The 21,472-nt window shown below is 35.1% G+C and overlaps 1 protein-coding gene across 20 annotated transcripts in view; it reads right to left on the reverse strand.

Moving 5' to 3' along the window:
• Positions 1-21,472, reverse strand: part of LOC122716454 (voltage-dependent calcium channel type A subunit alpha-1) — a 155,856-nt gene that overhangs the window by 29,342 nt on the left and 105,042 nt on the right. For 15 of the 20 annotated variants that reach the window (XR_006347026.1, XM_043939537.1, XM_043939528.1 and 12 more), the window contains 15 exons: positions 20,473-20,576; positions 19,230-19,385; positions 18,829-19,049; positions 16,014-16,117; positions 14,073-14,188; positions 13,737-13,796; positions 13,474-13,566; positions 10,631-10,831; positions 9,781-10,208; positions 8,121-8,443; positions 7,901-8,023; positions 6,817-7,380; positions 6,290-6,635; positions 5,581-5,745; positions 317-427 (listed from right to left, as the gene is read on the reverse strand). Coding sequence is in view for 19 of the 20 variants with exons in the window: in XM_043939537.1 (XP_043795472.1) it covers positions 317-427; positions 5,581-5,745; positions 6,290-6,635; positions 6,817-7,380; positions 7,901-8,023; positions 8,121-8,443; positions 9,781-10,208; positions 10,631-10,831; positions 13,474-13,566; positions 13,737-13,796; positions 14,073-14,188; positions 16,014-16,117; positions 18,829-19,049; positions 19,230-19,385; positions 20,473-20,576 (3,115 nt within the window). In the remaining variant the exon portion in view is untranslated. Of the gene's footprint in view, positions 1-316; positions 428-5,580; positions 5,746-6,289; positions 6,636-6,816; positions 7,381-7,900; positions 8,024-8,120; positions 8,444-9,780; positions 10,209-10,630; positions 10,832-13,473; positions 13,567-13,736; positions 13,797-14,072; positions 14,189-15,073; positions 15,190-16,013; positions 16,118-18,828; positions 19,050-19,229; positions 19,386-20,472; positions 20,577-21,472 lie in introns of all 20 variants that reach the window. The other 5 variants (XM_043939529.1, XM_043939524.1, XM_043939523.1 and 2 more) reach the window with 4 other exon arrangements.

Raw genomic sequence — 21,472 nt, forward strand, 5'->3', positions numbered from 1 at the left:
AAAATTCGCGTCGAAATCCACGCAATAAATTCGACAAAACAAATATATTCATAATATTGTAAATTATTAATTAACCAATTACAATTAAAAAAAATTAAAAACGACGACGAGCGTCGCACGTATCATTCCTCGACAACAAGTGACAAAATCCAGAAAACTCGAGGAAATGAAAACTCGAGTCTCGGGAACAATTAGAACAATTAGAGAATACAATTTTCTTTCCGAATGAATCCGTTCGATGAAGGGAGAGGAGTTGGAGGGGGAAGGGGGAGGGGGGGGGGGGGGGGAGCTTGTTGGTGCTTATAGTGGAGCTTACCCTCACGCCGAATGCGGCGATCTTCAGTATGCACTCGACGGTGAACATCCCCGTGAAGCACATGTTCATGTACTTCAGCGTGTTCTTGTAAGCGTCGCTTTGCCGATGGAACTGCAATGCATGACACTGACAAACACACGGGCCGAGAGAGAAACGGGACAAAACGGGCGTCAACAAGCCTATCAATTTCCCGCGTGTATACACGGCGGAAGTTCACGCTCCCGCCGATTCCTTCCCCTCCCCCATCTCCTCTCCTCTCCACTCTCTTTCCTCTCCCCGAGCGAGGGGAAAAAGAGAGCGAGAATCAAGGAGAGGGGGGAAAGGCTGTTGTTCATCGGGCGAACCGTCCATCATCGACGCGTTTTTCTGCAATGCAATTTGCTTCCTTTTTTTTTTTTTTTTTTTTTTNNNNTTTTTTTTTTTTTTTTTTTTAGGATGATTAAATTATATAATATGATTATATATATATGATTATATAATATAATAAATTAGGGATAAATAATAATATAATAAATAATATATAAATTAGGGATTCAGAGAAGCAAGTTTAATATTTGTAAATCGTTGCTGCAAAGTCGATGATTTTATTAATCGTGTGATAAGTAAATCGATTACGGAGATCAGAGAGGTAAAAGTTGATTTATTTTTTTTTTTTGTGGTTAATTTTTTGGAGAAAAATTTATAAACCGCATCATATAAATCGAATACACAAATCTCGATTTACTTTTTCACGATTTCTCGAATCAACATTTTGTAATTATAATTGCCACGAGGTTGAAGAAAAATTGTTCGATCGTTCAAAGAAATCGACTTGTTCCAAGTTTAGCTCGTCGATAAACTTACTACCTTCTCGCTTAGGATAATTTAGGGATGGCGTATCGATGGACGGTTCCCTCGATATGACACACAATATTACAAATATTTATGTATATATATATATATATTTTTTATATTAAAAACTGTGTAAAATAGAGTGCGAAATCTGTAAGTTACATGTGTATACGTGTGTATATGTACACACGTATACACGTGTAAGTGAGAAACTTTCCAGTCGACAGAAAAAAAAAAAAAAAGGGAGACATATGGGTGTATAATATTAGCGTTAACCTAAATAGTACGTGTATCTGTACGATCGTACAGGGTGACGTTAAAGAGATTTCCTTTTTTTTTTTATATCAGCAAAGTGAGGACAATTTTAGACTGTATACTTGTATATCGAGTGTGGGGTTGTTGGTGTGTGCACACGTTTATACTGGTACAAGCTGAATGCCCTTCTATAATGGGGGTAACACCGAAAAATTGAATTTTTCCATTTCTTTTTGGCTGTGCATTTAATTTTTAATTTTTTACTTTGATTTATATGCATGATTCGTATTTTTATAATACTAGTAATATTAATTACTATCAATTTGGTATCCAAAAAAAAAAAAATTAATTGTAAGATATTTAAATATCTGCTTAAAAAAAACAAGTTATAAAAGAAAAACAAAAAATTGGGCATAAAGATTCCACAATTTTTACAATTTACAAGTTAGAAATACTTCACGGATGGAATATAAATCATGCACATGGAAATCAAATCAAATCATTGATTTGGAATCGATTCTTCTAAATAAATACCCCTTTACAACTCTACCTATGCCCAAATAGATAGACATAAACAGGAACGATGATTGAATCGCGTGCAACGACGCGACGATTAAGGGGGGACGAACAAAAAAAATCTGTCTTCTTCGCGATCAAATTGGGGAAAAATTCCCCAATGAATTACCACCCCTCGATCGTTCGCGTCGGGATCGGTTTCTGGAGAGAGAGAGAGAGAGAAAGAGAGAGAGAGAGAGAGAGAGATGACGTTTGGAAGAGAGTCAGAGAGTGAGAAATCGGAGGAGAAGCGAATGTTTGGAAGAGAGTCAGAGAGTGAGAAATCGGAGGAGAAGCGAATCTTAATGGCGAACGAAAAAGAAAAAGAAACGAATCGAGAAAGAAAGAAAGAAAGAAAGAAAAAAAAGAATCATCTAGAACGAGTTAAAGATCGAAAGAAGAAGAAGAAAAAAAAAATGAGAGGAAATACGTGAGGTAATGAGAGGGAAGATGGAGAATTGTTAAGATAAAAATCTCTCCCCGCTCGAGGTACTGTAAAAACTGTTTTCTTTTTTTCTTTTTTTTTTCTTTTTCGTCAAGTTTCGAGGGGAGGAAGGAATCAAAAATCGTGCGGGCGCCCCGTGCAAGAAACCGTGTCATTGGTAAAAAAAAAAAAAAAAACACACACACACACATTCAGTATGGATGTAGTCCTGGGTGTTGTTTATCTCGACGAACAAATTCGGTCGAGTTTGGCTTTTCGATTTTGTTGCGAGCAGCCAGCATGCGACACGCAGATTTTGCACGCGTATGGACGAACAACGCGTGTGACATCCTCGTGTGTGCGAAAATACGTGCTGTGAATACATGTCAGGAACAGTTACGTGCCTTTGGAACAATGAGAGATCGAGAGATCGTCCTTCCATTTCCATCCTTCCGTCCATCGTCGAAATCATTGCGTCGAATATTTTCGACCACGAACGAAGAATCGATCGAATTCTTTCATGTATTTATAAGAAAGAGAAATGAATAATCATTTTGCTTACTTTTCAATTTTTAAAAAAAGAAAAATCGCATTGTTCGATCGTTGCGAACGACGATCTCGTATCTCTTCCCTTCTCAACATTTATAATATCGTGTGCCGCTCGTGTGTATTATCGCTTTTCATTCACAGAACCATGTGCAGCTGTACGGTGTGCGCGTGAACGACCACGTCCGCTCATTACGTTGCTGGTCGGCGTCGCCAGGCGGCGTGTATTTCGAAAAAACGAAAAAATAGAAAAAGGAAAACGAGCGATGCTGTGTATACGTGTGTACACCGATCGAACTGCCGTGGTTGTTTCGACCCGGTTAACGGAGTGTATTCACATCCAGGATTTCGTGTCCAGAATCGACTAACCGAGTCGAGAAGCGTTAGCTAATAACGTGTCACGTGCGTTCTTTTTTTAAAAAAAAAAAGAAACAAAGAAAGAAAGAAAAGAGATCTACGATTGCGTTGCTCGAGCGTTGCAAGCCTTAAAAGAAAAAAAAAAAAAAAAAAAAGAAGAGAATTTTCAGTCCAGATCAATTCTAAAAAAAAGCGTATCCCTTTGCTTGAAAACATTCTCCACCAACTCTTTTTGCATCTGCTAATCACTTTTTCTAATTAATGCAAGCGAGAATAGAATAGATAGGTTGGAGAAGGAGTAGAAGAAGGAGGAGGAGGAATCGAGAAAAATGATATATGGAAGATGAGAGAGAGAGAGAGAGAGAGAGAGAGGAGAACAGACTGTGCGCTTCAAAGGTACAAAACAGGATTTTCGAGAAGAAGAATATTCCTTTCTTTCCATCCTCGTTGCTTTCGTTCCCTTTCCAATCAAAAGCCAATTGCTCGTGCAACGCTTCGAACCCCGCCACCAGTTCAAACATGGGCTTGTACGAGTCGAACGCACGTCGTGTGTATATGTGTGGGTGTGTGTGTGTGGAAGGGGGGGAGCGAGGAAAGGATATTCACCGATATTCGATATATATGCATATCGGTTTTTCCACGCATCTTCGAGTGGTATATAATGTACTATGTACTATCAAGACGAGGACACAGCAGCGGGCATGCAATAAGAAAGAGGGGGAAGAGAGAGAACGACAGAGAAGGAGGAAAAAGGAGAACAATATATCGAACGGAACGAAAGTCGAAAAATTAAAAAAGAAAAGAAAAGAAAAGAAAGAAGAAGCGAAACGGAAAAATACCGGCTTTTGGGGAGGGGTAGAAGAAAAAATAACGAGAGCATGGAAGGAAAATATGTTCGAGACAAACGCGAGAGACAGATGTTGGTGTGTTATAGAACAGAGCGCGAGTGCCATCACGTATACAGGGTGTCTTATCTTATTTGGATTTATCGATTTTGTTGTTAATGTTATTATTTATTATTATATCACGTCGTAAGCGAAAAATGTTTCGTTGCGAAACTTGAATTGGTCGTATAATATCAATCAAACTTTATATTCTCTAAAATAAAAAATTTAATTTTTAATTGATTTTATAAAATTTATTGTATGAGAAACAAGGAATGCAAAAATCTGACTGGAATTTAGAGTTGTTGACGAAAGAATTAGCATCATCTCTTGTAATCATTCAATTTTTATTTGAAATATTTGTAATGACACTTAAAAAATCAAGATGTCAAAATCAATTGAAATATATACATTCGAGTTTTAATATTGGATTGGATCCTTTACGATTACAAAAGAGTTCGGTGTATTTGAAATTTCACCTACTTTCTATAAAAGAATCCAATCTGTTTCAGCCGATTCCAAATTCAATGAACGAGTGAAAAAGAAAAATACAGAAAGAGAAAGAGAGATAGAGAGAGAGAGAGAGAGAAAAGAGGCGCCGGAAGATGGCACTCGCGCATGCCCGATATGGAGATAGAAAAAGTGTCTCGATTCTGAAACGAAAGTGGGAAGGGAGAGCAAAGTGGAATAAAAAAGCAATTCGAGACACGTGAATCAACGACTGTTGAACTGAAATCTGCTTCGAACGGAGTCGAAGCGACGAGGAAAAGAAGAGACAGATACAGAGACAGAGAGAAGAGAGAAAAGGAGGAAGGAAATTTTGGTTCGACAGGAAGAGAGAAAGAGACAGAGAGAGAGATAGAAAGAGAGACACAAGAGTATTGAACACAGCTGTGTACACGTATCAATGGATACAAGGATGACAATTATACAGAGAACAATAAATAAATTGACAGGCAAGAACAACAATGTCCTCGTACAGATATAACGTTACATCTTACAGCTCGCTTCTCCGTTGTGCACACGTTGTTTCTCGACAACGTGACACGCGATTAACATTCATTCTCACGCGATTCATCTTTGAGAATCGGTGCTTTTCTTTTTCTTTTTCTTTTCGATTGGTTAAAGTTGCCAAAAGCGAGAGTGTGACGAGATTCGAGGGAGGGGGGGGAGGAGAGGAAGAAGGAAATTCACTTTTTTTTTTTTTTTTTTTTTTTTTTTCTCAAAATGTCGACAAAGAGGATGCTCAGGTAGACAAGTTTCCTTCCCTGGTGCTCTTCTCCATCTTGGCGTTAACATGGCGCGGTCACAAGAGAATTCGTCACTTTTTCCTCGAGATGCGATTCTCATCTTGAGGAGAAAGAGGGGGGAGATTTCTTGGGGGGAAAAGGGAGAGATTCATTGACGCTTACCTTCATCATGAGCAGTACTGTGTTTAATACGATGAGACCCATGATAAAATATTCGAAAGGCGTCGATACCACTATTCTCCAGATTTTGTACTTTACGCTGTTCCGCTCTTTCGGCATGTACCTTTCCAAAGGGCGAGCTTGTATCGTGAAGTCTATGCAAGATTTCTGAAACGAACGTAGAATGGTTAATCGTGATTTTAGTCTATCGTCACATTACTTACATTCGTTTCTACACCTACTGATTTTTTTGTTTAGTACACGATGAATATTATTGGGTCATTCTATAAATAAGCTCAATTTATCGTATCGTAGAAAAATTCAATTGGGAATATTTACAGTAATTAAACAAAGAATTTAATTAACGTGTTATTGATTAAACAAAGAATTTTATTAATGCATTAATAAATAAATCACCATAGCAAATTTTGTTATGATAACGTTTGAATAAAAATAATAAAACGACAAAGAGAAAGGTAAAAAGTTTAATCAAATATTTCTTATTAAACATCAGCAATGAGAAATTTAAATATTAACAGATATTCTACAACAAAATTCGAAGCACGCTAAGAACATGTATCTTTATTATTTAATATTTTTAGAGAATAGTTTGTGAGAATAATTTGATCATTAAAACAAATTTTTTCAAATTTGAAAAGTTGAATTGTATAAAATTCACAGAATGACCTAATAAAAATCGAACCTGACCAACCTGATTTTTGTCGATTTCGCCGTCTTGCAATTCAGCCTCTCCCTGCTCCTGGAAAGTGATGATAATCAAGGCCACGAAGATGTTGACGAAGAAGAATGGAAATACGATGAAGTAGACGATGTAGAAAATGGACATCTCTATACGAAAATTCTGTATGGGGCCCTTGTCCTCGTACGTGGCCGCCATAGAATTCTGCAGGATTTGGGGCCAACCCTCGCCAGTCTGTACCGCGAACAGCGTAAGCATGGCGGCCATCACGTTGTCGTAGTGAAAAAACTGCGACTGCCATTCACGTTTCTTTGGCTCTGGCAACAGGGCGCCGTCTTCGAAAACGAAATACTGACCCCTGCACAAGACACCAGACGAAGGAACGAACGTTAAAAAACGCAAAAAAAAAAAAAAAAAAAAAAAAAAAAAAAAAACATACCCAAAATCCAAATTAGATTTAAAAAAAAAATACATACCTACCGCGTTTCCACGGAATCAAATTTTCTTTTCTAAGGGGGAAAAAAATACAAGATACTCACTGGCAATCCTGTTGCGTATATTTGCTCTCGTCGCTGCAGTAGAAGAACTTGCCGTTGAACAGCTGCACCGCGATCACAGCGAATATGAATTGGAACAATATGTACACTATGAGAATGTTAATGACATTTTTAAGACTGTTCACCACGCAGTCGAAGACCGCCTTAAGCTTCGGCACCCTCTTGATCGTCTTTAACGGCCTGAGCACGCGGAGCACCCTCAACGACTTGATCGTGGAGAGATTTTGCCCGGCCGAGCTGCCCGTCATGTCGAAGGCGAACGAAACAGCGGCGCATATCACCACAACCGCGTCCATAATGTTCCAGAACTCGCGCAGATACGAGCCCGGATGAAGTATGATACCGAGATCGATTATCTTCAGTATCATCTCGACGGTGAAGACACCTGTGAACGCGTAATCGAAGTAATTGAGAACTTCGTTCCTCGGCGAGTCCTCCCATACGGGATCTTCGGCGGCCAACGCGATACTCGACAGCGATATCACCACCATTATGAAGAAGTCGAAGTACCTCAGGTTGACGACCCAATGGGCGGCTCTTCTTACTCTGCGATCAGGAAATGTTGTTTTATTAGTGTTTCATTTTTTTTTTTTTTTTTTTTTAGGGCAATTCTTGGAAAGACGAACCACTTTTCCTTTTTTTTTTTTAAAAGATTATACTCGAGATGGGAATTTTATTACATGGATGTAGATATAAAATGAATGAATCCTCATAGAGAGAAATATTCCAAGATTTATTGCTGATTTATTTTCTTCGCCTTCTAGTTTTTTTATATTATATTTATATAAACATTTATATAAAACTATAAAAATTATATTTATAAAAATATTTATATAAATATAATGAACATATTATCTGACATTCGATGCCTCTGTATTTTGTACAAACTTAGAAAGCCTCTCCTCTTACAAAGTTTTATCCAAGAGCAATTTAATTACACAAAAAAAACTATTTCATCACGAAATAGGGAATTAAATTAAAATTGGAACAAAAAAGCAATTGTTCAAAACTCGTTCAAGTGGCCCATTATTCCTTAGGATTTATGTTACAACAAGGAACAACTTACGGATTCGTAGGGGACAGTATAAACATGGAGGAGTATGGCAGCATTGGTTTTGGTCCCGTGTCATCGTCTTCATCCTGCTTTTTCTCTTCTTCGGATGACTGTTTTCCACCTTTACCGTCTTTGCTGAAATTCGGCGACAATTTACATTCCAAATATTTATATACATATATTTCTTTTACAGTGTTAATTCGAAAGGAAGGATGATGATGATGAAACTTACAAATTCTGGTTCGGACTCGGAGGGCAGATTTCTACCTTTGGCGCGCCACCGTCTTTTGGATTCTGCAGGGATTGGATCTCTTTCTCGATCTCCTGCGCCTGCTTCTGCTTGTCCTCCTCTTCCTCCTCGTTCTCGGCGGCGCTCAGCTCTTGTGCGTTTGCCAGATTGTCGACGGCGATAGCCAAGAACACGTTCAGCAGCGTGTAGTTGCCGAACAGCACCAGCACGATGAAGTAGAGCGAGTAGATCATGCCCTTCTTGTGACCACCTTGCGATTCTATACCCTGGTACATCACTTCGTTCCAATCTTCTCCGGTCAGGATCTAGCCAATCATATATATATATATTTGATTAATAACAACATGACATTTTATTTAATTAATGTGGACACTTACTGTGGTCTGATTAATTATGTAGAATGTGATAAATGTGTGATGAAATCGAAACGAAATTATTTGCAAAGGAAAAAAATTGCTTGAAATTAATCTTGAGTTGAGTTATTTTTTTGAAATATTTTGTTATTCGAAATATTCGAGCGAGTATATCGTAGCTCGAAGGAAAGACCATGCTTCGTGTTCTCTTTCCTTTCAATTAATTATGTCGGTTTTTTTTTTTTTTATTAGAAGCAATATTTTTCTTTTTTGAAAAACTAACGTTTCTTGAAATTTTATCATTCTCTTTCAGCGTTTATCCTCGTTAGGATGAAATAAATTGGATTATTTCCAGATATCTAGGAAATTTATATATGAGAAAATTAATATTTTTAATTTTACTTATAAAAGGTGGAGAGAAATTTTAAATATTAAAATACACGAGATGGGAGAAATTTTTAGACAGAATATTTCAAGTAAGAAGAATAATTTTCTATTGAAAAACTTGTGATTTATCTTCTGCATTTAGGAAAAGTTAGTTTCTGTCAAATGAATTTTTAAGATATTCATAAAGCATTATAAATAATATTGTAATAATTCTTTAATTTATTTCTACATTTTTTTCACATAAAATTATTCTTATTGAAATAGAGGATTATAAAATGAACAAATATGAAGGTTCAAAACGTTGCTTGCAGTATCTTAAACATTTTTTTCACAAAGATCAGATTTTTACATGTTTGAATATCACACATTCTTATAGAAGATTTTGCTTCATTATTAATTTCAACTACTTGATAGATACCTTATATTATACTAATTGTTAAAATTTTAATTAAAAATTAAGGAAAACAAGTAAAATTTATTTTAAAAAAAATTGCATGTAGTGTAAATTTCAATATTTACAAATTTCTGTACACATGCAAGGTGCCATTACGTATTATACCTTGATTCTCAAATTATTTTTAAAAACAAATTTATCTTCGTTCTTCGTGTTATCAAAATGAATTCGAGCAATAAAATTATCTTTCTTCACAACTCTGATCAATATCCATCCCCCTCTAATCTTCCAATTTCAATCACACAAATGCAAATATATAACACACTCCTAACCTAACAAAATTACAAAGGATTCACACAATAAAATGTTCTTATAATACACTTTTTCCACTTTTTATTTCCATCCATTTTATCTCTCCTCAAAATCAATCTCTTGCAACGACGTTTCACGAATATTCTTATTTATCCCACTCTGAGTAAGCAAAAGATTAATCTTGGAGTCTACTTACTTGGAAGACAGTGAGCAGCGCGATGGGAAAGGTGTTGAAGTTGGTGGGCGGCGTGCCTGAATCGAAGTTGAATTGGCCGCCGAACAGCTGCATACCGAGCAGCGCGAATATGAGAATGAAGAGGAAGAGCAGGAAGAGCAGGGAGATGATGCTACGCATCGAGCTGAGCAGCGATATTACGAGGTTTCTCAGGCTCTTCCAGTATTTGGTGACCTTAAAAATTCGCAGGAGTCTAAGGGCACGTAGGACGGAGAGGCCGAAAGAGCCGGACTTCACCTCGGACCAGATCACTTCGAAGATCGATCCCGAGATGACCACGCAGTCGAAACGATTGAAGCTCGAGTCGAAGTATGTGCGAGGGCCGAGCGCGTACACCTTGATGAACATCTCCAACATGAACAGAGCCAGGAACACGAACTCTGCGAAGTCTGTCGGAGACAAGTATAATTTTGATAGTAGAGTTAATAAAGTTGATTGCTTTCCTTTTCCTTTTCCTTCTTTTCGAGAATTTAATTCGATCCATTTTTGAAGAACAAATTTAATAATAAATGGTATAAGAAATGAAGAAAGTATGATGAGAAATTAATCGATTAATTTGTAGGATATTACTATTTCCTTCTAAATTCTAAATTGAACTATATGTTGTAAATTTAGAGATACGAAATTGATTCAACAATGGATGGAATCAAATTGAAGAAAATCTAACAAATTGATAATATTTCAAGTATTAATATTTATCAAGGCAAAGTGATTTTCCTACGTTTTTCTCGAGACGAAAAATTACTTATAACCGTGTTTACAATATTTCTTATTCGATCATTTAACGGTTTATTGTTAAAGATATACTCACAGAGGAAATCGGTCAGCCATTGGGGCTGACCGTAATGCTCCACGGCCACGCAGACGGTGTTGAAGAACACGAGAACGATGACGAACCAGTAGAATTTTTGCGATTTCACGGATTTTCGTATCCAGTACCTGAATCTTTTCTCGGCCAGCCAGAACTGCTTGCAAGGTCCCTTTTCTTTCGTCGAGGAGGATCTTGAAAACCCTAGAAAACCAGCAAATCCATCGTTTCAGCCATTATTTCAGACTCGATATTTTCGATACAAGTCGATCGATTCTCTTGCAATTTTTTTCCTCTCCTTTCTCTCTCCCCCTCTCTCTCTCTCTCTCTCTCTAAAGTTATTTCTCCAATGAAATTTATCCGCGTAATCGTGTTATAGGTCGTTACGCGCAAACTATTTCTCGATAATATCGATAATGCGATACGGCAAATTATTTTTCCGGAAGGAACGTTGCATTGGAGAAAGTTTACCGATACGATCCCATTGTACACCATATCAGATACACCGAATCGAAAAACATTCTTCCTCCATTTGCTCTCTTTATTGCAACGATTTTGAGAAAACAGGATACGATTTTGCTTTCTAGATCTTTCTCTCGTTCGTTTATTTGTTTATTTTTTTTTTTTTCCAATTTTTCGATCGAGAAAGTCAATTAAAACATTACATATATAATGTAAGGACAGAGACACATCTATTCTATGAACGTATACTCTAACAAGCGTGTTTCTATCTAGATCTATCTATCTACGAATTTAATCAATATTTCCTTCTATGAGGCCATCTATTTTTGTATAAACACATTTCTCGTTGTACACTACTAAAAAACATTAATTGGTATTCCTCCACTGTTGGACGTACCTAGACCACGTGGATACACATTTTCACCCGAGACATTCGCGAGAAATTCGTGTGGTAATGGTAAATTTTGTATCAAAAAGAAAGGAATTTCCATCATATTTGATATTTGTTTTATTTTTGTAAAACGTTTAATATTTATCTAATGGAAGAATTAAAATAATTGTGTGCAAATACTCTTTGTAATCATTATATCATTTCATTTCAATTATTTCAATTATTTAACTCAACTCAATAATTATTATAATAATCTACCCTATTTTTCCATGAAAGTATAATAAATTTTTCCCTTACCCTCAAAATTTACATCTCTACTTGAAATTAAAATTAACTAAATTAAAAATTTATTTTTTCATTGAATTTCAAAAATCGTCGCGAATGCCCTCGGTTGATCAATAAATATACATAAATATATACACAATCACACCAGCCAACAGAAGCAATTCCTAGAAAAAAGAAGATAAAGTGAATTGGCGGTCGCGATTTTCACCGAAATTGTGTTAAGAATTTCGAAGAATCCGATTTGAGAGATCTGCGATGCACGATGTTTTCTCGTCACTAGATTACAATTCCTCTCTATCGTACACAATTTCCATCTTTATTACGTGTAGATGTACATATATGTATTTCAACTACATGATTATATTGAGTAATCCAAATTCGTAATCATATTAACACTTAGGATCCCATATAGTGGCTCTGACTCTCTTCTAATATTTTACAATGACGTATGAATATATCTTTCACCAATCTGATTCAAACATTTGGAAAAATTTCAAACGATAAAAAAATGGGAAATTCATCAACATCCCCTTTACTTTACAATATCAACTCATCATCGAATATTTAATTTCCAAATCCAAAATATAGAATCCTGAGTGACATAGAACATTTTATTATATTGTCCTGCGTGTAAATATATGCGTGTTGCGAATATTTAATATGCGATAAGATATAATAAACGAAAAAACGAAATGATGTTGGAAAAGAAAAGAAAAGAAAAGAAAAAAAAAAGGGCAACAAAAAGAAAACATATAACGAATAAGAATTTACGGATACAGCCTCGTTGCTCTTTGCATCGAATCGTGACACTGACTGGTTGTAGTTACCTTTCAGTTTTTTCTTAGGCACTGAAACAAGAGGAGCATCTGATAGCGTGTGTTTAGAATGTTCGTCGCCGTGGCCGAGGGGAATTAAATTGTCGGCTCTTTATCCGAAACAGAAATCAGAAGGAAACGTCAGATCGTCCCACGAGCAATTCTCGCTCTTCTACGCAATCACACTCGCCATACGGACGAAGGTAATGCTTACTCGTGGGGCCATCTGACTCTTGGTTTATTAACGTGTCGATCACAATGAACGATGAATATATATATATATATGTCGATGGAAGGCAACGCTTCATCGAAGGGAGAGATCTCCAAGTGAAATGGAAAGCGAGTCAATGTTTCGAGATTTGTTGAGATTTACGAGATAAGATGGTTTTTTTTTTTTTTTTTGATCGATAAGAGAATAATGTAAACGTCGTAAACATCGACTCTTTTCATTCTTCGCTCGCCTGGGTCGAGTCAGTGATTCTCAACCCGTCGGTGATTCATCAATGAGTCACATGTCATATTAATAAATTGTGTCTATTTGTTTGGATAGTATAAAAATCCATAAAAATTGTATAATCTAAGATTTTATCAAACTCGAATTTCGGAGGCCGTACAAAGAAAAAAGGAATTGGAGAATCATGATTTACAAATAATTTATTGTTCTTTACTCGTTGTTCTTTTATAGATTGAAATTTTTTTCTTAGAAGATTTAACTTAATGATGCCAATAGTTATTCGAATGGAGAGTTGTGTAAAGAATATTACAAAAAGGTTGAGAAACACTGGTTTAAATCAATTTTTTTTTGATCTCGAGAGGGATTAATTAAGAAAATCATCGCAAAATCACGCGTAGAGATACAAAGGGTAACGATAAGAGGGAAAAATACAACTCACCGTCATCCTGGTCGTCATCGCCTTCCTCTTCCTCCGTGTCCGTACTTTTGCTCTTGCCGAGCTTCTTCTTCTTCGCCTCGGCTCTTTTTCTTCCTACAAAAGAAATATTCATGAAACACAACTTTCGATCGAAAATATGAAGGAGAAATCGGTATATCTTCGTTCGACGTACAATTTTAATTTGAAGAAACGAATATTTCACGAAATTAAAATTAATTCAATTCTACATCCCGCTATATTTTATTGAATAACTCGGCACGAACCTTCTAATATGTGCTTTTTCTCCTCTTCTGTGGTCCTTTCTTCCGCGAGTATTACCTCCTCTATAAATAACAGCAAAACGTTTAATCGTTGTGCACGATTGGAAGAACGAAATGAAATGAAAAGAGGAAAAAAAAAAAAAAAAAAAAGAAAGAAAGGAAAGAAAAATCATCGACTTATCGTTGGACGAGGCGTAAAATTAAAAAAAAAAAAAAAAAAAAGAGAAAAGAAAAAGAAAAAAAATTGGACGAAAGCAACGAAAGTTTCTCCTAAGGAGGCATCAGCCTTGGTAAAGGACGATTGATAATTGATGTAGCTGGGCGTGTTGACTTTCTAACCTGCTTTGCAGATCCAATTCAGGTAACAGTACAGTTCATGCTCGAGCTGCTGCTGTCTTCGCAATTTGAGGAAGGACTGCCGGTTCTCCACCTTTTCTCTCTCCTTCGCAAACTCTCTACAAGCGTTACATAGATGATAGAGGGGCATTGCAGGGTCGTTTCGAGATAAATACTTGGTACATTTCTTTTTTAAGATACGTTTTTCTAGCAAATATTCGAGTAATACTGCAAGATTGGATTATATTGAAATAAATTCTTATTGTTCAAACGTGCTTGAATATTCGAATAAAATTTTTCTTTTTATTTTAATATTTGTTATTTCATTTGGTACTTAGATATTTATTTCCCTGTTTAGTCACAAATGAATTTAATTTTCATTTCATACAATTCTTTTTTTTATATATTATTTTATATTTATTTCAGTAGTAAAACAAGTTTAATTTTGTTATATCGTTCACGGAATTGGATACATTTTATTTGAAATAAAAATACCGAATAAAAGAAAAAATAAATTCTAAAATTTTATTTGACAAAATAAAAAGAAACGTGAAAAAACATAAGTTTTATTTCAAAGATTCTAAATAATTCTAAATAAATACACAGATTACATAAATATAATCTCTATATAACAAACATTAAAATAATTTCTCCAATATGCATTTTTAAATAATATCGTAATTTGAAATATATAAATCAAGAATATAATAAAGCAAAATAAATAAAATTCCATTTCAATGATAATCCCCAATCCCATCACACGTGTATCTAGCAAGGATTTTTTTACATTGTTATCCGAGATATTTATCCTCAAAAGCGTCACACTTTGTAACACACTTTCCCTCTTCGGGAGAAAAGTCATAGGTTACTACCACTGGCGGAGCGTTACTCTAGCTATACTACTGCCACTAGCGACTCGAATGGCGGGCTCGCGGAGCAAGTAGCGCGAGTAAACGACTAGCGCGCCGATAAACTTGAGGGAAGATCGATCGTTTTCGAGAAACCTGCTTGAGTGATCCACTTTAAGTAGGCACCGAACGCAGTCGTGAATAGACGCTTTCTCTTTGCTTTCTGATAAGCCGCCCGCCTCTCGACGCGTGTTCTTTCGTTCGAAAACTCCCTGACGAACAAAAAGAAAGGTAATCGGCCGTTTCTTTCCATTGGGGGGGATCAAGGAGGAGGGGAAGGAACCTGACCCGGCGCAGGGTCGTTCGCACTTCGATCGAAGGAATTCCCCTCCAAAGTGACGAATCAGTCAGATTATTTGCCCGACAAATGGGCAAATATACTACTTGCGGGTAATAAGGACAAGGGAAGAAAAGTGAATTTAAAAAATTTTTTCTTTTCGTTATTAAGATTCTTACATCTCGTTTTGTAATTATTGTTATTATTTTTTGATCTTTTCGAGATGGATAAGGAATGGATAAGTGTGATATCGAAATAATTCTTCTTATTGCTTTATATATCGTTTCGTTATTTCCTCAAGATTTTATTTTATATTGGAAAATATATGAGTTAAGTATAATATATACCCTCTATAATTATTATATTTCGTATGATGATCCATCTAATAGACATAACGATTTTGTAATAAGTGTATATCATATATAGATGATTGAAGGATCTTTAAGATAGATCTTAAATATATTAATTATATAATATATAATTTAATAATAATCCAAAACAACTCAAGATACTTAATAAATCTAATAGCAAGAATAATTAAACAAATAATCAATACTATTCAAATGATCCATTCCAAAATTAGAGAATTAACTAATTAATTTAACTATTCGAATCTCTCAGTGAATTTGGCGCAGATATGTCGCGCCCTCGTAAATGGTCCTTCGGTAAAAATGGCCATTCAGAAAAATAAAGTAGGTTAACACGGAGGGAACGAACGGTTGTTAGCCGGTTAGAGAATTCAAGAATGAAGATACTCACCCGCTCAGAACACCGAGAACTAAGTTCAGCATGAAGAATGAGCCAAGGACGATCAATGGTATAAAGTAAATCCAGTTGTACGTGCTGCCAAGAGCGTCGTTTGTCTGCAAATTTGACCAGAGCCACGTGAAGCCCATATGTTACGTGTGCGAGCGCGAGTCACCGATTCCACACAGCTGTTACGCGCATCGATCGCGATGATCGAAACCAAACATCATTGGCATGTTACGACACATAGAGACACTTAAAACGCTTCGATTTCTTTCTTTTTTTTTTTTTTTTTTTTCTCACTCTTATCCCCTTTTCCCTTTCTAACATCTTTACATCTATCTTTATTCTAGAGATTATCCAATTTCAATACACGATCTTTTTTTTAATTTTTCTTCCAAGAAACAGCACTGAGTTGTCTGTTAAAGGGGCCTGTACACGATCGTCGAGCCTCATTCAATAAATATATGTAATAAATATGTAAGTTAAAATTTTTCTATTAAAAAAAAAGGAGTTCTCAAATTTAATTGGATTTTTGATTTATCTGGTTGCTCTATTATGATTTGGAATTTAAGATATTTTGTTAAAAGTTTTTGGTATTAACTTAAGAATTAATTTAGAATTTTGAATAGATCGAAACTTGGATACTCAAGTATCCTTCTATGATTGATTGAAATTGAAATTTTTTTTTATCTTTTTTAGAAAAGATTTTCAAATCTAAACGGATTGCTATTATTTGGCATATTTTTTATCGATCATATTCCAAGATTATTTTGGACATTGACATATATTCAGATACTGATTTAATTAAATATATAAATTAACCACTACATTAATAAATTTGCAGGGAAATTTTATATTAATGAAATTAATTCGAAATATTGATAATTTTAAAATCGTATTTTCAATCCATTTTAATCTTTTCTAAAACTGCATACGATCAATGATATTGTCGATACTTATCCATACGTATATAAGATATTATTGATACAATATTGTCAATATTCATTTATATCGAGAATATTGTCAATACTCGTCCATATCGGCAACATTATCGATCCTGCACAGGCCCCTTTATAAAAACCAATTATCGTATTCTATTTCCAATTGTATATTGGGATAGAAAACAAAATAGCACAACACGCGATCCTCAATGATTCATATTCTCATCATATAGGACTATGAATCATTAATTATGTAACTAATCGACTTATCAATTTATTAAGTTCATAGATTACAACAACACTCACAATTACAACAATTAAAGAAAAAAAAAAGGAAAAAAAAAAAAGAAGACACAGTTAAAAAAACATCGCAGACACAAATAAACAAATAAAAATTTCATAGATGTCACAGTGCCATTTCTCAATACAGAACAGATATTTGTATTAAAAAAAAAAAAAAAAAAAAAAAAAAAAACAAAAAATTACCATTACTAAAAAAAAAAAAAAAAAAAAAAAAAAAGAAAACAAAAAATTTCCATTTCTATCAAAAAAAAAAAAAAAAAAAAAAAATATCGATCATCGTGCGCGAAAAAACCAAATCGAAGAAATTCAAGATCCTCCATTTTAAAGGAGGATCACGTGATTCGAAGTTCTTCGAGTTTCCGGTCACGCGGAGGACACGAAGCTTATGGTAAAGAAATGCGATTAACACCAAAAGATTTGCAAAGAGGGCTGAAACTGACAGTGTTATACTGAGCAAGGTGAACATGTAGGTCAGTGTTAGGCTGTTTAAACATCTGCAAGCACTTCTCCTCGATTACGATAAAACGTAATGGCGGAAGCGAAACGTCATCGGGCAGACACAGAGTGATAAAGTGAGAGAGAAAGAGACAGATAAACACACAGATAAGGGATGATAGACAAGGGGGAATGGGGATGGTTACGTGGAACGACGAAACATTTAGAGAGATTTGAAATAGATATTAAAAATTAGGGATAGATGGCAAGCAAATATGCGTGTACAGTAAGTCGCAAAAATATTTCGTTTTAGATTCAGATACTTGAAAATTCGAATTTTAATGAAACTTTGTACCGTAATTGTCTTTTTCAATGGAAACCTTTATAATATAATATTTTTAATATCAAGAATAATAAAGTAATTAAAAAATGTGAACATTTTATATTGATCGAATTGATTGTATATAATTTTTAAATCATTTAAACTTTAATAAATATTGTAAAATTATTATAAAGTTTACCAAAAACTGTTCTTTTTTTCTTTACTTTTCGTGACATTATTATTAATTAATAATATTCTCCACATTAATATTTTTATCATTTATCTTTAGACAATAGTTCAAAATTCGATTAAATATAATAAACCATTCACTGGCAACGTATATTCTAACAATATATATTGTTCTGTTCGTTAAAAAATAATATTTAAAAAAATACTTGCTTCATATAAAGTTTTATTAAAAATAAAATTTTCATTTTAATTTCACAACTCGTTAGTTGAATTCACGTAAAACACGAATATTTCGCAACTAACCGTACAGTTACAGAGGGGAAACGTATACTCATCGAATGGAATAGCGTACAACGCTCGGTCATTTGCCCTTGGTGAACCAGAGGGTTCGACTCGTGGCATCGATTCCACGCGAGGGATGCTTCTGAGAGGAATAAAGGGTCGAATCCAAATGGAATGGAAACACGGAAATTCCGAGACATCGAGCCGTATCAAGGCTTTTCAACGTGCGCGACACGAAGGAGAAACGTTTACACAATTTATAATGGGGGAAAGGGGGAGACAAAGAAAACAGAGAAAGACAGAGAGAGAGAGAGAGAGTTTTTAACACTGAAGGACATATCTCTTGCTTTACCCAGTACAATATGGCAGTCCAGCCCTCCATAGTGATGCACTGGAAGACAGTGAGCATGGCGAATCCGATGTTGTCGAAGCTGGTGATGCCGAAGTTTGGTCCCTCCCAGTGATCCATGCACGTCGAGATGTTCGCGTCGCACACGTGGGCCCCGAATGGCGCCTCGGATTTGTTGTCCGTGTTACACGGGCTCGCCTGTTCGCCCTCCTTCACGATTACATCTACAACAGAGTGAACGTCAGACCGATCTCTCTCGTCTGGTTTGAGAACCATGAGAATATCTTCTTTCTTTCTTTCCTTCCTTCCTTCCTTCATTTTCCTTCATTTTTCTTTTCTTTTCTTTTTTTTTTCTCTCTTTATATTATTCGAAAGAAAAGGGACGATACGAGATTATTACTCACTGATATCCCTGATGCTGTAACACGTTTTATGCAGGGTCCCCGAATAGAATTCGAGGCCGATGATGGCGAATATCACGATGGCGAAAAGTACCAGCAGGCCGATCTGCAGAAGCGGCGCCATTGCCTTGATAATAGACTTGAGCACCACCTGGAGACCTGTTTAGAAAACATTCGATAGGAGTAATTAGGCCCAACCACCGCGCCCTCTAAGCGATTCACGTGTCTTTTTTTTTTTTTTTTTTTTTTATATCTTTAACTCGACTCATTTTTCTTTCTTTTTTCTTTTCTCCTCGCGTTCCTTTTTCTTTTCTTTTCCTCGCTGCTCGGGGAAGCGTGCGTGCCATTGCTCTGTCTTACAACCTTCCCGCGTAATTTTATTATGTACTCGGTATTATACCCTTTTTCTTTCTTTCTTTTTTTTTTTTTTTTTTTTAATTTGAAAAAATAATTCGTTCGAATATAGGATTTCGATGTTAAAACGGATAAACAATTGAGATACTTCGTTGTTGTTATACATGGACACAGCATACAACTCTCAAAAGATATAATCTATTTGGGTGGTGCTACGTAATAAACAAAAATAATCGTTCTAACGTTGCAAGGCAACTACGTGTAGATATATAGATATAGAAATATATATACTTGCAATAATAATTAAATACTACACTGATCTACGAGCTTTACGTCTGATAACGTTTAGTCCGGTTGGTTCGCTCGTATAATCGGATCTACGTAGCAGCTATCGATAAAAATGGAAACGTTTCAACGAACGGATCCAAATCCGATTCCCCGAAGTATCCGAATTGCAAACTCGGAAGAGATGAACGCGCGTTCCTCGAGCATCGAGCCTCGCGTTTTCAGTTCTTATTCTAATAAAAAAAAAAAAAGAAAAAAAGAAAAAACCTTCTTCTTAGACAATATTATATTTCTTTCTCATTCAATCTCAAGAAATTCCAATTTTCGATACTCGATCGTATACATCGTTCAAATTTCGCGCTCGATCTTGATCGATCGAGAATCGCCAGAATTTTATCACCGATCTCAAAAAAAAAAGAAAAAACAATAAAAAAATTAAATCTCAATAATAATCAATAATCTTCAAAAAAAGATTTATTTTCGATCGATCGACTTATCGAGAAATCGATCAAGGAAAAAAAAAAAAAAAACGAAGAAAGAAAACACGAGGCCGTTTCGTTCGATTCGGCTTGATTTTCATGGCCGATTGTATTGAAACGCTACTCACTCGGTATGCCGGAGACAAGTTTGAGCGGTCGCAACACGCGTATCGCACGCAACGTGCGCAGATCCATATCCAGTTCTATGCCTTGCGAGAACGCCGTGATGAACCTGCCCCAAAACACACACACCCCGCCACACTTTACTACTTACTACTCTATTACACTAATACTCACGCTACTTAAGCTACACAACTATGTGGTTAACTAGCGTTCTATGACCTAACCTGATTGGGAGATGGGATTAAGTAATGTCTAATCGGAGGTGAAGCGTCGTCGGAGGGGGAGTGGGGGAGATTGATATGTGTTTTGTTTCGCTTTATTTTTTTACCTTCTTTTTTTTTTTTTNTTTTTTTTTTTCTTTATATCGATTTACACGATTACACGAAATCAATTTTATTTCAACATACGCGTATTCTATAACCAAACGTTTAAATTCAGCTAGTTTCTAAACTAGGTCGGGGGATGAAGTTCTATGAGAGGTGACTTTAAGCATCGGTGACTATGCTCTAGAATCAGCGTCTCTCAACCTTTTTGCTTATATTTGTTCGTGATAGTATCACGATCCAAGTGAAATTTAAAAAATTTGGTATTCCATTTTATATTAATCATTCAAATTAATGTATATTATATTAATAAATGAAATTATATTTTTTAATATAATATAATATAATAACTTGATTTTTTTTTATCTTTTAAATTTAATCAAAATTATGGAATGAAATATATTGGAAATAATTATTGAAATAGCTTTGTTCAAATTAAATGATACATCAATGAATCAGTAGAAGATATTTATATGAAATATAATAAATGAATTTATTAATTGAAATAATTTAAAACAGAAATATTAATTTAAAAATAATTATTTAAAACAAATATATTTTAAATCAATTTTTATGTAAATAATATATATCCAGAATTGGAGTCATGGAGAGCAATAGACAAAAATAATTTTCGAAAATTTAACACAAAGATAAAACGAAATCTAATCAAAACAATTATAAA

This window comes from Apis laboriosa, unplaced genomic scaffold, assembly GCF_014066325.1.
Source record: "Apis laboriosa isolate Shangri-la unplaced genomic scaffold, ASM1406632v1 scaffold45_cov149, whole genome shotgun sequence".
Taxonomy (NCBI): domain Eukaryota; kingdom Metazoa; phylum Arthropoda; class Insecta; order Hymenoptera; family Apidae; genus Apis; species Apis laboriosa.